Below are 18,517 nucleotides of genomic sequence, written 5' to 3' on the forward strand. Positions count from 1 at the left end.
GAAGAAGCTTCTATTTACAAGTGTCAGAGGGGTGGCCATGTTTGTTCTGTATCTGCAAAAATGAGAAAAATCCTGTGGCACCTTAAAGGTTATCAGGCTTATGTGGGCACAAGCTTTTATGGGCAAAAAAGCCCACTTCATCAGCTGCACAAAGTGCTTCTATATATAGTATATTAATACTAATATAAGAGGGAATTTACCACATCTAAACGGACACATTTAATATTTTATCTATTACCACCCTCCTCCCATTCTGGTGATTCTACCTAACCTCTGATACACTGAATCAGCATTTCTGCAGTTACATTAGAAAGTCCTGTTGCAGGAGATGCTAATTTAGCATGGCCAAGCATCCTGGATTAATAACACTGGAAAGAATTTAAACTTCATGGCTGCTGCAGCTCTAGTGGACACAACAATGGGAGGTGTGTATGTCCGTCTGGTCCCTGCACTCCTTGGCCAGAGTGAGGAATGCAGCAAATTGTGCACTTTCCCCTCACCTCCCTGAGGAAGGGGAACAGCCTGCAGATTTGGGGGGGGAAGAGGATGCTTCAATCTTCCCTGCCCTCCCTAAAGGGCACCTGGGAGGTAGGAGACACAGAGCTAGGGCAGTCCCAGATGGGGATGGGAAGGTGCCCCCAACCAGCCCCTTTCACCTGCCTGGTGATTCTGTTTCTTTTCTGTATGGTTTTATGAGACACAATCCCATTCCAGGCATGTCCCATTTTTCTGGCACAACCAAACACTTACCTTGTTTTAAGATATGATAAGAGGAAGGTGTATCCTGAATGTGGGGGGTCCTAGCTCTTGCTGTTTAGGAGTTTTTGAACAAATAGGCAGACGGACAGACAAACTCTCTCAAGTAGATATATTCTGTGTACAGAAGAACATTATATTCTTCCTTTACTGTAGGAGTTTGAAAAGTAAGAGTTTCAAAAGCTTCTGCAGCATTGAAATTACAGATGAGAAACAGTGTAACAAATACCTGAAATGACAAAGTGGGGTCCACATTTTTTCAGACTTTCCTTAGTACTCTTTCAACATCAGGTGCTTCTCACCTGGCCCCAAGTGGCTGCAATGAGAGAGGCCTGGGGTAGTCCTCTCTCCTGAAGACAGCCTGCATACTGAACCTTTCATCCCCAGCCCCACCCCAAAACAATAATTTAAACAAAAAAAAATTAATTGAATTAAGAACCTAAGCAATTCTGGGTAAATCTTTTAGTATAAAATAAAAGTCGAGATCTATAATATCACTTAACATTTAGAGAACTGTCTTCAGCAGCGAATCACAAAGTGCTTTATAACTTATGAGTGACTATTATTTCCATTTTATAGCTAGGGAAACTAAGGTTACATGATTTACTGAAGACCACAGAGCATATCAGTGGCAGAGCTGGGATAGAATCCATGGTCATAATTCAGCAGGTTCTCCATGAGTCTACAGAACACTCTATACACGCCAGCTTTCCAGTAGGTTAATTTGTGATTCTGCTCTGAAAAGTGATTGGGTAAAAATGGCTGCTACTTACTCAACATGGCTGGCCTGTGTATGTATTCAGAATCATTGCCATTCATTTTAATGACTACATTTTAAGTGATTTTTTCCTCCTGAGGCCTGAAGGGCTAACTGAAAGCAGCAGAGATTGTTTCATCTACTGTATCATCAGCAGAATTGTTTACTAAGAGTCTATCAGCCACACCTGGGAAAGCCCCACTGAATGGTTGCCAAGCCTAACTTGTCTTGCAGAACATTTATTCCTAGTCATGATGATACATGAGAGGGAGAGAGAGTCCATCTTGATATTCAAAGCCAAGGCAGCATTTTCAGATCTGGCAGTTAAACAAAACAATAACAAAACTCAATAAATTGAATATCTTTAATCCCATGCTTTTAACCATTTGCCCAGTCCCTTTTCAAAGTAAATCTGCACTTTAAAATGTTTAATTTTATGCTCACTGAGCCGCATTCTTCTAGTAAATAGACTGCTGTAAATCCAAAAATAATCCAGTGATGACTTCAGAGTCACTTCAGATTCACACTAAACAGCAGAATTTAATTCATTCTGTTTAGGTTGCTTTTATTTACATTATATTGACTATTTAAAAAAAAAACTTAAGAAAGCACAAATGATTGAAAGGAATGTTAATTTCCTTGCAACAACCATTTTATTGCCTGTAAAATTACAGAGTAGGTTTAAAATATTTCCAACCATAACTATTCCCATACATAGACTACACAAAGGCCTTGTATGCATTAACCTTCCCTGCCTCCATTGATCTACTCTATGCAACTTCAGCTATGTAAATAGTGAGCTGAAGTCAACATACTGTGATGTTTTCTGGCCACTCTTCTTGTCCTAGTGAAGTACCCAAGACAACAGGAGAGTACTCAAAGATCAATTTACCACATCTAAACAGACATAATAAATGGACCACTAGTGGATTGATCACTTCAGTATCAATCTATCACACAGTGGAAACAAGGCCTTGGTAATTAAGTCACCTCATGTCATTAAGTTTTCATTTTACCTTTTATAACTCCTGTGTCAACTAACACCTCCCTCTACCATCCAACCATGTTCATTTGCTTGCCAAATGGCAAGTGCTAATTTAAGAATCAGTGTTTTCATGCATAATCGGTATAGAGTGTTTTCAGCTGTTTCCTACCATTTTCCAATTACAGTAATTACTTGTTTAACACGTGCCTGCTTAACATGTTTTTGCAATAGCACAATTCTTTTTAGGGAATATTTTTCAAATAACACGACTATCCCCGAAATTACATGAAAATATTTAAGTGACGGACTACTTTGCACGGTAGTATAAGTTGGTGAAAACAGTGGTAATACGCATGAGTGGATGAATACACGTGGTCACAGCTCTCTTCCACTCACTCATGTGTTTATCTTTGTGTTTTAACAAACCATGGCAACTTGTATTGCTAGATATCTTGTGTTGCTAGATATCTCATGTTGATATTGATGACACAGCACCAACAAAAAATTGACTTGGCCACCACCACCTGAAACACAACCCCCATCTTTTCCATTATTTTAAATGGGAAAATTGACCCCACATAGCACGTTTTTGCTTAGCACGAACATTTTATAATCTATAGTGATAAATGAGGAATTACTGTATCTTTGATGATGTCCAATGTTGGACATGCATCTGAATCAAAGCATAGAGGGCATTTTTAAAATTCTAAATAAGATATCTAATATTGTGAATATCTTGAAGGGTTGAATAGTATAAATTAGAACTTGTGGACAAATCATTCTTTCCCTGGTAAGTGTCCTTTTAGGTGGCCAGTAGGGGTAACCTACATATTTCATAGGGCATGACATTCCGTAGGGAATTCTACCGTTTTCCCTGAGAACGTGCACAGAAATAACCAACTATCCTGATGTCCACTGTGTTTTCTAGTCTCAGCCCACGCCCTTAAATTGGGGTTAACTCAGGAAACACATTGCTAGTAATTCCCCCTCCTGTAATTCCCCACCCACTGTATTTTCATAGGGTTGCATGTGGAGTACGCTAAGCCAGGCAAGCTGTTCCTCAGTTTCTTTTAAACATGTTACATCCCTCCAAACCCTCAAAGCCCCAGTGATAAAAAATAAAATAAAGTTTTCACACTAAACAGCCTCCACAAGCTTCCTGGGAGAGGGAAAAAGGCAGAGATGGTATGCTTCCCTTCTTTAGTTTTTTTCATAACTTTTAAAATGAATGTTACATGAGAACAATTGCTTGATTCGGAATACTGAGACAAGGACATTTGGAAAAGTTTCTCAGAAATTGTAAACTGCTAAAATCCTTTCTCTTTTATGAACTGGTCAGTATTTTAAGTGGCCTGGAAGGTTTTGAAACTTTAGCACACTGGTAGATCAGCATGTTATTTAAAAGCACAATGAATTGCCCAGAATAATTTCTATTCAAGAGTGCTCTTTTGTTGAAATCATTAGCCAAGAGGCCCTTTGCTTCAAGTTTATATCAAAGCTCCCAAATGGAATTGCTACTCTGTAAATTAGTGCAATTCATCTCTTATTCTATATATTGACCTTGTGTCATCTGCAGCCCTACATTGGATCCATATTGTCTTTATCTGCTTCTGGACTGTGGAGAATCTAATCATTCGAGAACCTAAGGCCAACCAATCAGCACTGGGATTTCTTTCTGACTTGAATGACACATGGTAACAGTGGATGCAGTCAAACACATACCAAATTGAAGGGAGATAAAGTGGGATTAACCACTGAATTGCGAATGTGGAAAATCAGTTTCACAAACTACTGCTGATGTCCTATTTAACAATTATATAGGCTGAATATTGCAAATAGAGCTCCACACTCGTAGACGTAGTCTGGAGCAGAAATGTGAAGCTTGAAAGACTCCTACGGAATACATTCGGGCCAGTGCGGGGGGGGGAGGGGATGTGAAGAGTGCGAATGCATCTCCCATTGTCCCCCAAATAATTGTGAGGCGGCTCTGTGGCTCAAGCTCAACCCTCTTCCTTCCTCCCCACAGTGGGGACCCCATGCTGGCGCTCCAGCCTCACCCTCCCTCATCCCACCCCGTCACAAGATTGGAGTGCCAGAATAGGCTTCCTGCTGCGGGGGGAGGGAAGAAAAGGCCTCGAGCCTCACTGTGCAATCTGACTCATGGGGAATAAGCGCTCCCCCCTCCTCCGGATGGGGGAACAACAGAATCTGGCCAATGGAAACAGTGGGAGGCTGTGCTTGAGACTGGCACGGGTTGCAAAGGCAAGTAAGTGCCCCCACCCCTTCATGCCCAGACCCCCACACTCCTGCACATCCATGCCCCCTGCTGAGACCCCGCACCCCCAGCCTGCTCTTGCACCCTCACCCCCTTGTGCGCTCTGTCTCCTGCCCAGATCCTGCACCCCCATTCTTCTTGCTGGTAGCCCTGTCCTATACACTGAACCCCCCATATGTGTCCCAACCCTAGAGCCTAGGAGGGTCCACAAAATCCACTAAAGAGTAAATTTGGAGTTGGTCCCGCTTTGGGCAGGGGGTTGGACTTGATGAATTTCTGAGGTCTCTTCCAATCCTATGATTCTATGGGAATCCTGAACTTCAGTCCTCCCTCCCCCTACCCCGGTGAGGCTGAAGCACCAGAGGAATGAAGTGTCTCAGTTGGGAGTCACCTGAGTGAGGGTTTTGGGAAGGTTTTTTTGTTGTTGGGGTTTTTTTTTTGTTTTTTTTGTTTCTTGCTTGTGTGTTCCCCAACTGACTTTTCTATGGGTCAGTAGCCCCCGACCCAAAATAGGTTCCCCATCCCTGCCATAAAGGAAGAAAACACAGGAACCTTTTGTGTTGGCCATAAATTAATATTTTACTTGACTTAAAATGAAGTTTGATAAACGAACATGAGAAAGTTAAAGCTCTTAGTTTGTTTAATAATTTAAATTAATATGTCCTTTCTTACTGGTTAAATTAAACCATTCTCCCTAGCTGCAGCACTAGCAAATCGGCCTGGATGTAATTATGTAATTAATGGTGCGTTTCCATTTGCAACTGGTGGTCCATGGAAAAGTTTGCATTGAGACAGGTGGGCAATGGGCCAAAAAAATTGAGAGCCACTGTGTTAGGGAGATGGGAGAGCGCTGTGTTGGGGAGATGGGGGAAGCGAGGCTGGTGGCAGTGCAGCAGGGCCTGGGGAACAGTACCCTCCACCTGTAAGGAGCAGCCCAGGACTGGCTCCGCTGGCCAGCTCTGTATGCACTCACCTGGCAGTGGCCTGGCTGAGCAGGCAGAGGCAGCTGAGGGAGTGGGGGGCCACCATGATTCCAGCAGATAATTTCTATAAAACCTTTACGACTATATAAAAAGTTTAGTGTTATAACAAAATCATCTTACTGATCACAGTTTTCACTCCAATTTTTCATTAACCTCTCTTATGCACACTCGCTGCATGACTATTTTGAACTCCTTTATATTTGAAAAAATTGGGTGCACATTTACGAAAAAAAAAGCACTCCTCACACAGAAATTCCTGCGTACAGGCCTGACACTGACGTCAAATCTGAAATTTGTCTGGCTCATTAGTTTAGGAACATGAGGCAACATGGCTAACAGCGGGGCGGCCACCCCACGCCCCGCGCTTCAAGAAGCCTCGCGCATGCGCCATGGCGCCATCGTGCATGCGCCGTGTCAAATGGGGAGGCCCCACAAAATTGTGCTGCCCTGGGCCCTGCAAAATTGTCATCTGCCCCGGCTAACAGTAAATAGAAACTGTCTAACAAACAAGAATGAGAGGGAGGCAATTCAAGAGTTTTTCAAACTGTGGATTATGCCTTCTGGAAGGAGCCGGGAGGTGGGGGGGAGGGAGACAAGATTATCAGGGGATGGGGTATGTCGGAAGAACATTCACACATCCCTGCTACTTTCTGTGGAGCTGGCCAAGGTAACACCTCTCAGCAGGCAGGAGTAGTGGCAGCAGCTGGTACACACTGGAAGGTGGCAGAGGGAGGGATTGGAGATGGTGCCCTCTCTTTGCCCATCCCTGCAGTGTTACTGCCCTGCTCTCTGCACCTCCCACTCTACTCCACACACAGGGTGACCTGATAGCAAGTGTGAAAAATTGGGATCTTTTTGTGGAAGAGGGGTAGTATTGTTGCCTCTATAAAATGAAGCCCCTAACATTGGGACAACTGGTCAACCTATGCACACGCCTTGGATGCTGAGCTGGTAGCAACAGGCAGTGGTGTAAGGTGTGGACAGGAGCAGTATGAAACAAGCAGCTGGAGCCAGCAAGCAGTCACCATGTGCAGACTGGTAAGGATTTCGGCCAGCTGAGGCGAGCTGTGAGACACTACAAGAGGGACAGAATTCTAGATGAGAGCAGTAGGGCTGGAGGGAGCTGAGAATGGAGTTCAGGGATAGGGCATGGGAGGAAATGGGAGAGGAGAAAGAGGGAGTCATGCCTGTGACAGGAATCTCCAAAGGTGGACACACTGTGAACGCATGCGCACACACACACACGGACCCTCTGCTCTCACTTACACTCAAAGCATAAAATAAGGCAGTATGGTATACTCTGTACCAGCACCCCCTGGAGTGTGTGACTGTGGCAGATGGTCAAACTCTATACCAAGAACTAAACACAAAGAAACTGGTATTCATTAATAAGAGTTGCTTAATGCTCTCCTCTCTCTTACTAGCAGGATTATTTGTCTGGCCTTCACTCATTTCTCAAATCCCTCTGAGGTCAATTCCTGTAAACTTTTTTTCATGAGTTTCAGTATATTTGGTATTTTCCTTAGAGCCCCAGAGCTCTTGGGATCATGATGAATATCAGCTTGCATTTTGATAAAAGCAAACTAAAAAGTAAACTTCACAGTTGCAGAGAAAATACAGAGAACGTGACCCCTAAAGGCCCAAAAACACGGCTCTAAAATGTATAGGTTTTAAAACACTTTTTTTTCCAGACAATTTCATATTTTGGGTTCTGGCTTGTGATTTTTGAACATTTGGAGTAGCAATACTGAAATTATCATGTTTAGAGTGAAATTATGATGCTGGGGTGTGCCTCATTCATTCTTTTCAGCACATTCAGTAACTCCAGAGAGTATAAGAACAAAGTTGGAAGTTTCTCCTTGGTTAATGGTAAGGATTATAGTGTTCACTAGTGTCCCTGTAAATAGAAAATACCTTCTTTGCCTCACTGAAAAGGCATTTCAGATACAGCCCCATTCTTGAACACTGAGGCATGTGTTATATTCTCACATGAATAGTACCATATGCTTCCATGGGACTCAAGTGAATAAAATTTAGCATGTACATACATATTTGTAGGACTGGAGCCTAAGATTTTAGAAAGTCCCTTAGAAGTCTGAAACACACCTATATTTCCTGTATTGCCTCTGTAAACAGATTATAAAAGATAGCTCATATATGTTGGAATAGATATAAAAAAGGGATAAAGTTCTTTATATATGTTAGAACAGAGATTAAAAGGGGGATAAAGTTCACCATTAGTCTTGAAAAACCTGTCACAGGATTACATGGATTTGATAAGTTAGGAGAAATTTAGGATAGACAATGCCCATCATATTAGAATAAGGCATGCTAACCACAAGTAATAATCTATTCAGTTAGCTGAGCTCCCCTTTCTCTTCAAATTATCCAGTGAGTTTAACTAACACTGTTTGAAATTGTTTAGATAGAAATACACTTGCAAATACCATTAATCAATTATTCCAAGTATTTCTTACAACTGCTTTGAGTATTCAGTATTATTAGTATTTTGCTATTTACACAGTGTGAAGTCACCCCTCACATGATTGTTACTGTTCAGTGACTAAAACAAAGCTTTCAAAATGGCCACAGAAAAACCCTACTGTGAACATTCATGCAACTACGTATTTGCCTGAAGTGTTCTGCAGGGTATTTACACAAGTATTTTTGACAGTTTCCCCAGACTTGAAAAGAAAAACCCATAGGTGCAAATAAATTGCATCAAAGTAAAATCCAAAATGAAACTAATTTCTGGTATTCTCACAGAGCAAGTTCCTTTAAAACTTGTCCCCTTCCCCCCCGATTTAGCATTCATCCTGACTTGTTTATAAATAACAATGCTGCCTTTACCACACAACCTTCTCCCCTGTTTTGAAGCCTAGTTACACAGTGGCCTTATAGTGATTACTGCCTGGAGAATAAGGTTGAAGAATGGAAATGCTAAAGAAAGGGAAAAGGTTATGTCTCCGGTTTAAAGGAAAAGTACTCTGTAGTGCAAATTACAACTGTAATTAGAAAAGTTAAATCATTTTGATAGCTTGATTTTGTGATGATCTAGGAAAGGTCTCACCACTGGAAAATTACTAAGTGTAGGTGACTGTACTTGAAATTTAATAGACAATTAGTCTTGCAATATATCTACTCAGAGAATGAAGCCTGCCTCAACTCATGCTGACATTTTACTAATGATTCAGACAAGACTTCCTGCTGGAAAGCAGAAAGGTATTTTGCTGTGCGGCAAATAGGAAATAAGCTCTTCTGTCAGTAGAATATCTTAGTTTTATTTTCAATTTAATGTTACCTTAATATTAAAATAGTTTAAAACTTTAAGTGATACTAAAAATCTAACATGGCAAAACTGCAATCTCCCTTAAAAGTTTTGATTACATTTGTGTTGGGGTAGGGTATGAAGGAGCTGCCTAGTAACAAGACTAGCACCTATTCCCAGTTTATAATTCTTCTGTGAAGTTCACAAATGGGAAAAGAGATGGACTTTTAATTCTAATGAACAAAGAATTCATGGAAAGTGGGGGATGGAGTTTTTTTGAGAGTGGTGTAGATTGAGGGTTCCCCCCCCTTGTCTTTTTATATTAAGAAACACATGACTTGCCCACCCTAGGAACCACTCTTGTGACTTAATAACCAGAGAAATAATGGCATCACCACGGCCTGAAAGCTCATCAGTGAACAGGGAAAGGATTCTAGTCAAATGCTTTAAAACATTTGGTTTTTGATAGATATTACAAACCTCTAGTTTCCAAAACTTGAAAGGATTGTTGCCTGTAAAAAATATTTACCCACTAAGTTGTGAGAATGCTCCCTATACACATAGTAGGCAATTCCTAGAAAAAAATGTAAAAATAACCAAACGAACTTTCAAGCACAAAAATAATGCCCAAGCATTGCAGAACTAAGTATTAAGAGCACACTAAGAATTTCCCTAGTTCAGCTGTGAGTAGCTAATTGTTACCACTAGATGCCTATTTTTAAGTAACCTAAGGAGAATTCATCTTATCTTATCCCTACACCCTAAGCCACTGCTCCTTGCTGCAGTCTTGGAATCCAGTGGCAAAAGCAGTCCCTGCCAGCCACCCCAGTTGCCTGCCATTTTGGTAGATGCTACCACTCCTTGTGTGTGTATGTAAGACTGCTCCAAGAACATTAAAGATTATTTCCCTTTCCAAATGTAAATGTCCAGTGGTTTGAAATCTTTGCTTTTAGTAAGCAAATACAGTTACTAACAAAACAAATGTGCCCTAGATTCTAGCATTTTTCAGGACTGCAAGGCCAAACTCTAATATCCAAGAAGAGGAAATTTCAAATACAACCACCACATCAATTAAAGTGTCATTGTGATAAGCCATAATTAGGAATCAAGTGGCTGATTGCTAGAACTTCATGATGGAACTATCATAACTTGGCTTTAAAATAAAATAAATATATATCCATATCCTGAAGTTTCCCCAACCTAGGACTTAGTCCCAACACTGCAATTTCGATTTCCCTTTCTCAAGGGTGTCATGAGGGAGTTCTGTCTGAAGTAAATTAAAAAGCGTCCATAAAAAAGTGGTAATTACTCTCCCTGTTATTGAATTTGAATGCTACCTCTGGCCCCATTTAGCCTCTTCTGCTGTGAAGTCACATATAGGATTATGACAGGATTACCATGACAAGACTGATGTCACAAATGCAGCAATATGACTTGTACACAGGCTTCAGTAGAACAAAAGCTGGGAGGCAGCAATGTTCTTGTTCAAACACATCTTCAGTAATTAGCAAATGTGACAACAGAAGGAAATAGCAAAAGGTACAGAAGGTTGTACTTTACAGTCTCACAGGTTTATGTTTCTTCTACTATGAACATGTCACTGTACTGAAAGAATTAATGTGTTAGACCAGAGTATTTCAGGTCTGTCCATGTATGGTAAGTCAGCCATTTTACTCTTGACCTACTTTACAGCAACAACACGGTAGTTTGCCACAGCATATTCTCCAACTGCAGCCAAAAGAAATTGTGAAATTATACATTAAAGAAGTGCAGTGTCAAAGCAACTGATGTTAATTATACCCTACAATTCCTATGTAGAGGAAATTAAGCACCATTACTGCTAACTTTTAATACAACATTTACTGTCTAAGTTTGACTTGCTTTTCCAGCCTTTGAAAGCCACTGAATTAACATCCTGCTTCCCAATGTTCACTTTATGCCACATTGGAATGTAAATGTAGAACACATGTAAAAATAACTTGTATTACCCCAAGAAATGATGTAAATAAACATTCCTTTTTAATCAAAATATTTATCTACAGTCTATACATATTCCACACATTAAAAACATCTTTAAAGTTCAGTCAAATGGCAGCTTTTGCCATATATGCAAAATCAATCAAGGTACATATGAAACTGCTTTGAAAAAAAGCCAGTGTGCCACTTTATTTATGAGTATTCAGCAGTAAATTCAACAAAGATGTGCAAAAATAGAAGCAGTATCACCTTGTGCAGAACAGCTTGTTATGCAATAAAACTAAGATGACCTCAGATTTTAAATACATACATACTCAAGGTGTAAAAAAAATAATACCTCAGTTCTATGTTCAGCACTATCTGCTTAATACAGCAGCAAATGTTTACTAACCATGTCAGGGAAACAATCAGCTCTAGGAGCAAACTTGCTTCTTTCCAGCTTGCAGATCAGCAGAGTAGCTTTAAGTTCCCTGAGCAGTACCCCCTTGCAGGTTCTCTGTCTCTAAATTATGGGTCAAGTTACACCTGCATAGTTTCACTGAAAATGAGGGCAGTTTTAAAACTACCATTTAACTTTTAAAATTGCTAGTGGTGATACATTACCCAAAACAGCTTTTTTTTTTTAACATCCCAGAGGTATATGGTACTGGGAGTTAAAGATGCTTTTTTCTACTTGTTAAAGCAGCCAAACTGATATGTAATCATGGAGGTTAAGTGTGGAACCACACATAGTAACTTTTTGCTGTGAAACTGCACTGTAAGCAGGTTATTTACAAACTAGGTCAGGCTACATGAGAGAATGTGCCACTTCTGAAAAGAACCTTTAGCAAGTTGAGGCATATCAAAGCATCTAGGAAATTCCCTATAAAAATCAATATTTAAAAAGCAACAGATTTTTAAATTACTGCCTACCATTAAGGCCTATAATTCCCTCTTGAAGTTACTTAACTGTGAGTCTTATTCAAAGACCTCTAAGTCTTGGCTCAAATACTCAAGAGTATTCAGCTCTGTGATAAAAAGGAGACAGGAAAAGTAATTGTTTATTAGTATTCCTCTGGCCACTAAACTGCAGCACTGACAGGTGAAAAATACATAATGCAACTGTCTACAAAAAGATGGCTAGAAGGTAGAAACTGAAAAAAGGAGTGTGGAACTATACACAAGGTGGGGGAGGCAGGGTAGGAAGGAACAGAGGGTGCATAAAACTCAAACATTTATGTACCCTTGTAACACTAAGGCACTTTTGCAAGGATATGCAATAGAAATCTACCTTGATAGACCTAGTAGATTCTAAACCGTTGAAATATTAAAGCCATGCAAAATAGTTTAACATTTAAGCTTTTATGTACAGTGAAACTCTACTCAAATGAAAAACATTTTAATACTCAACATGCAGGGTCTAATAGGTTAGCTAATCATGCAAGCCAGCCTTGGGCAGGCTCTACTCACAGGTCTATTGGTATGTTTGTGTTACTGCAACTTAAGCCTGGACTGTTACAAAGGAATATGAAGGTGCCATTTTAAGAGGTAGTTAACCTGTAACATGTTATGTTTGCACATACATTTTAAACTTTTAATCATGGCCTCTTGTAACATAGGTTAACTCAAAGCCCTCCAATATTAAAGCTTCCTATACCATTACTACTGCTCGTGTAGATATTTTCAACACAGAAAAGGACAGTTGCTTTGGATGTAATATACTGAATTCCAGTGGGAGAAAAACATCAACTTCTCATAAAGACATGAATTACTAATTGTAGCTACAGCTCCATGTTATAAATGAAGCCACCCTGCCCAAAAAGGATTAAAATGTTTATCCATCTGAGGCAGTATTCTCATTCTAAGAAATGTCAGGTCAGCTTCACACAGCTGGAATACTTGTTTGCAAAGCTATGCTTAACTTACCACAGAGACAAAGATCATATCTACAGTCTGATCATGCCTGCATAATTTGCATAATTAATGTCATAAAGCAAGCTATGTAGCTTGCTTTTCCTCAGATCTTACTTGCTAGCTAATGAACAAAAGACTGTTTACAGAAGCATAAGTTCCATTTGCTTCTCTGTGGTGCAGAGAGTGTTTCAGACAAGTATTTTATTTTTTACCTTAAAAGTCACAGGAATCCATCTGCAACATTTATATTGCCTGGTCTATTCAGAGGTACTATTGCTATACACATAAGTGGAATATAAGTTTGTCAGTGAAATGAATAAGCATCTTTCCAAATTGCAAACATTCTTAAAATGAGTACAATTTGTGCATGTTTCAGGGATGTAAAATTAAAAATTAACAGCAGCATTTTAAAGCCTCTCTCCAACCTAGAAGCTGACACTTGCATCTAACAATGGCAGTTAAAATCTATTGCTTTGCCAATAACCTGGATTTTCCTCAATTAAGTTACAAGTAAAATCATGCTTGCACAGGATCAGTTAATCAAGTGTTAAAGGTACCAGTTCTGAAGCAGTAGCCACCATTGGGGGGTACTGCTATCGCAAACTAGCCACATCTCCAGCCAAATAGCCACATGTGGCTCATGGCTAGTGTTAGACACCACTGTTTTAAAGCAATTGTCAAGTTTTATCATCCAAACGTACATGCTGAGCGTCCAAGAGAGGAAAGAGTTGTGTTCTGCCTCACTACTGAGCAACAGTCTATTGAACCAGTTCTCCACTTACATCATCCAACAGGAAGGCCTAGATTTGGGCTGTTGGCCCTTCCTTGGAATTACTAAACTATGGCTAAAATATTGATTGAACTGATGACTACATGCAAATTAAAATCTCAGCTATTAGCAAGTTTCCAATTAGTCTCAACCTTCTTTTGACAGCAAGTTATTTACATCAGACTACTATTCCGCCATGCACTTGTTTATCAGTTACAGCTTTAGGTAAGGAGTGTGACATTACTGGAAGAGACTTAAAGTTGTGTAGGCATTTTATTTAATGTTCATGAAATGTAATGCATGCATTAGATCATGGACCTGAAAATCATTTTAATCAATATCAGTAAAGTAGCATAAAATGTAAGTGTACCTAACCCTTGTAACTAATTTTTGCCTTTAGAGGGCTGCTACATTGAACTAGCTAGCCATCTGTTAACTTGGAATACACTTTTCAAAATGGGCATGTTAATTTAGTTTGTCATCTTTTTTAAAACTGGGAAAGAAAGTCACCACATACCTTTAGTTTGCTGATTCCCATCTTACTGGTTTATAAAGTCTTGCTTGCATCTGAAGTGAAAGGCAACCAACCTTTCTGCCAATTGGTTATAACCTGCTCTTAAGGCTATAGGACATCTGTCTCAGGAACAGCTAATAGAGCAGGGAATCCATCAGAGGGACTGAACTTTTTTCAAAGGAAGATCAATATGAATGCTTAAGTTTGCTATATCCTCACTTCATCAGGAAACCATGTAAACTTTAATCCTCTGGATTTATTCGAGTCATCTTTGGTGGATATTTTCCCCTTTTCCTCATATCCTGGAATTAGTGGCCCTCAAGTTATTTCCGTATTATGACTGATTTTAAAAAGCTATTAGTGACATGTTAAAACACTGTGTTTCCCTACACTTGCCAAATGTTTGTGCACAAGTAATCTTCATTATCCATGGCTGTATCAAATGTTTTCCAACAGTCGTGTGCCACTGATGTTCATATCCTTTAGAGTGCAGTACCTATTTGACTTCTACTGGCAGGATAAATAGTTTGCCTGATCCTATATAATCACGACAACCAAGATTAATTAAAATGCCAAGATAGGAAACAATTTATTATAGAGAGAAGAAAAATTTCTCATCCAAAATATAGAAATCTGTACAACTTTGCCACAATCAATATACATGAACTGTACAAATTTACACCAGTTCATAATTTATGAAATAAAAGATGACTAACAAAGTTCACAAAATAGATGGTGGTTTGTGGAAAGACTTTTACCCAATTACATACAAGGAAATTACAAACCAGACCTCCACTTTCTAAAAATAAGAAGTTTACTCAGTCTTAGAAAACTACAAGCTAGCAATGTACAGACAGCTGGCTGGTGCTAACACCACAGTTCAGACAGTGTCTTTATATGGTCTTTTTAAAGCCTGTTGCCATGGCAGATTCTGGTCACTTGTTTTTTCAAGGCCAATACACAATATGAAGATCTGACCATTTTCCCAGGTCATGCTTACCAGTTGTTTTATGTACATTTATACATACTGTAAGTGCTAGGTAAAAGTTTGAGAAAATTTCCAGTACTATCATGTTTATAACAAGTGTTATTCTTGAGCTGCCAAAAGTGTAACAATTTGTAAATGTAATAGTGCAAATTCTCTGCAAGACCAACTGCAGAGAGCAAGTTTATAAATAGAGATTTGGATTGAAATAATTTGTGTAAAATTAAGATGTCTGGGAGAAACTGAAACCTTCCTAGACTTCCTCACTCCCTAGCAAATGAAGTGATCATTCTGACACTCAGGCTATTAAATCACTGAAAAGGTACTGTCCAAACTACGGCACTGTCACTTGAAAGTTTACCATTACTGTGTGCCAGATCTTCACAGCTGTGACATGGTTTAAATTCCATAATCCATCCCCAGAGGAGCCCACCCAAAGTAAAAAACAATTTTATCCATCCATTTTAAGGTGATCCATCCATAGACTATATCTTAACCTGATACAGTCATCATAGTGTAGTTTTTGGAAGGGCTTGTTCTGCCCAAGAGAAGTTCCTCCTTACAGCTTATTCTGCTGTCTACCATTTGCATGTTGGTGTTATTTTGGCTACCTCCTGTTGGTGCAGCTTCATACAGCACACAGATTGAGCCATCCTCTCCGATGCGATAGGAGACTTCATACGGGTCAACCCACAGTGTGAGTTCACTTGGAAGAAGCCGGAACAGTTCCTGACTGCTCAGTCCAATCCGCTGTGCCGCTTGTCCAATCAGAGGATCCATTTTATGGTTGATCCGGATGCAACGGTAACCTGATCCCTTGCATGGCTTTTCTGGGAACCAGTGATGTTTATAATGTTCTACAGAATAAGAAAAAAGATTGTGCTGCTTAGCTCTAGACAGTGTCAGAAAGGTGTACTATGACTTCATATTCTCCAGGTTCTCCCCCTTCCCCATTTCACACTTAAAGTAAAAAGATTTGATTTTTTCAGCTCAATAAAGAACTAACATTGTCAAAACGTCTAACATTACTATAAAATGTCAAACCTGAAAGTGAAAAACCAAAATAAAATACTAAATAGACTGGGAGATAGTTTACACTACTAAGAGTTCATGGGGCAAGTATTTTTCATGGGTTAATGGCAAGTGAGTCATTGCTTTTGTACAACTTAAAAGTTATTCTAATACTCCATGTAATGTGCATCAATAATATAAGTACAAGTATTATATTGCAAAGACATATCAACTTGATTATATATAAAGCAATAAAGTTTTATGGGCTTCAGTTAGCTCAGATTTATTAACATTCTTAACTTTTGGAAGAAATATACATTTAAGTAGAAACTTGAAAAACATCAGCGTTTTTCCCCCCTTTGCAAGTACTGGGAAAAGCAGACTGGCCACATTTTATTGGCAATTTTTGTAAAAAATGAAATATATGTCTGAATGTCCATCTTACTACATCCTCTCTATTTCTATATTGCTTAAAAGTTTACATTCTGATACCGCTACTCACCAACAAGTATCTGGGTAAGGCCACCAAAGTGTAACCAGGAGTATCAGAAATTGGCCCTTACACCAGAAGGGGGAAATCATCCTCATTTCCTTATGTTTGTGTACTAGGTGCTATACAAAGGATCGGCAAACTGACTCACGAGCCTTTGTATGGTACCACAGAAACCATTCTATGGTGCAGTTTGACAAATAAGTCTTGAAGGAACCTCTCATTTCTGTAATTTTTAGGGTATAAAAAATGAAACACTTAACACTTGAAACTGGATGGGGTTTGGTGTTTTCAGCTCCTCACAAAATCCTAATTGCTTTGGGAGCATCTGTGTTTCTCTGTGTCCAAGCAGTTTTTCATAAACTTAAGATGCTTCATAGACTCTCAGACTTTAAGGTCAGAAGGGACCATTATGATCCTCTAGTCTGATCCCCTGCACAGTGCAGGCCACAAAATCTCACCCACCCCTCCTAGAATAATCAGTTTAACCACTCTTCCCCCTCCCACCACCACCTTTGTAAGCAGCCAGGGAAGGGCCGTGGCTTCCCTTACTTAAGAACTAGGTCACTGGATACACTACTAGCAACCCGAGCCCAGGATACGCGCGGTTCGTTGACTACGCCATCACAGGGCGGCTTTTTAAAAGCCATTCCCGTGTGGGACGGAGCCCCGCGTTGCAGGACAGTGCGGCGCTCCCGAGCGCTCGTTTCTTCCCGCAAGCCAGACACTCTCACTCGGCAGGGCCTTTGTCTCGCTACAGAGGTAGATTCAAGGCCCGGCTTTAGGAACCGGAAAGCGGCGGCGGGCAAGGGCGGGACGGGCGGCCGCGCTACCGTCCCGGGGGAAGAGGCAAGTCGAGCAACTGGGGCTTGTCAAACACTCGGGGGCAAACGGAGCTTGGTGGGTGGGGAATAAAGGGGATCCCGGGTCCCCCCTCCCAACAGCTGAGGTGGGGGAAGGGACCCAGTGTGGGGCGCTCCCAAGGGACGCGCACTGCGCCCAACAGCGGAGACCGGGCACCACGCACGTCTATCATCTGGGGGAGGGGAGGGACGACTCCGCAGCGCCCGCTCGGGGCGGGGGGAGATGGCTCCCTGCGGGCCAGGGCAGCCGCGCGGCGCCGCCCCTCACCTGCCAGCAGCTCCTGCAGGCTCTGGCTGAAGGTCTGCAGCTGCCGCTCGTTCATCAGCCCCTTGGTCCGGAGGAACTTGGAGATGAAGGCCACGGCCGCGGCGATCTCGCGTATCATGCTGGCCCGGGTGTACAGGGCGGGATGCATGGGGGCGGCTGGCGCGGCGCTAAGGCGGGGACGAGAGAGCAGCGCGCCCCAGCTCACATCCCGGGAAGCGGCGGCGGCGGCCTCCTCCTCCGACAAGGGGGCGGCAGCGGCACCAACAGTGACAGAAGGAAAACAGCGACCATCTCCCGCTGCAACAGACAAGAAACGCCGCCTCCGTGCGCCGCCTCTTATAGCCGTCCTGATACGGAAATGGCGTCGGAGATGGGCGGAGCCTGCAATCCGCAGCCGCCAATCCCGCGATCGCACCATTGTGACGCATAGTTCGCGAGGGCGGGGGCCGGGGAGGGGTGACGTCATCTGACTGTAAACAAATACAGCCTGGGAGCTGAGTGGCGCTGGGAGGCGGCAGCTGCCTGGGAACAGAGCGTCTGGCGCAGAGAGCAGGGGGAGGGGCAGGTCCAATAGACACACATCTATAAGCTACAGCTCAATAAAGGAGAGGCTTAGACACGTCAGGACTTGTACCTTGAGCTTAGGGATTGTGAAGAGCCCCTGCGTCTCAGCATGCACACTAGTGTCTTCTCTATACATGTATACAAAGTGAGAGCTATTCC

General features: G+C 41.3%; 1 protein-coding gene across 1 annotated transcript; it reads right to left on the minus strand.

The window, feature by feature from the left end:
- Positions 1 to 14,741: 14,741 nt before the first annotated feature.
- BTG1 (BTG anti-proliferation factor 1) lies at positions 14,742 to 18,113 on the minus strand. The gene is made up of 2 exons (XM_075933117.2): positions 17,795 to 18,113; positions 14,742 to 16,019 (listed from the first exon to the last, which is right to left on the minus strand). The coding sequence occupies exons 1-2, from the start codon at positions 17,940 to 17,942 to the stop codon at positions 15,655 to 15,657; spliced, it is 513 nt and encodes a 170-aa protein (XP_075789232.1). The 5' UTR covers positions 17,943 to 18,113; the 3' UTR covers positions 14,742 to 15,654.
- Positions 18,114 to 18,517: the final 404 nt, after the last annotated feature.

Source organism: Pelodiscus sinensis, chromosome 1 (genome assembly GCF_052426305.1).
Source record: "Pelodiscus sinensis isolate ZL-2025 chromosome 1, ASM5242630v1, whole genome shotgun sequence".
Classification (NCBI taxonomy): Eukaryota; Metazoa; Chordata; order Testudines; family Trionychidae; genus Pelodiscus; species Pelodiscus sinensis.

What these genes read in the sequence shown, in the direction of transcription:
- BTG1 (XM_075933117.2), bottom strand. Translation starts at nt 17,942, where the DNA reads ATGCATCCCGCCCTGTACACCCGGGCCAGCATGATACGCGAGATCGCC. An exon ending in CCTGCAGGAGCTGCTGGCAG is followed by an intron (nt 16,020 to 17,794) that starts GTGAGGGGCGGC and finishes CTTATTCTGTAG; the next exon opens with AACATTATAAACATCACTGG.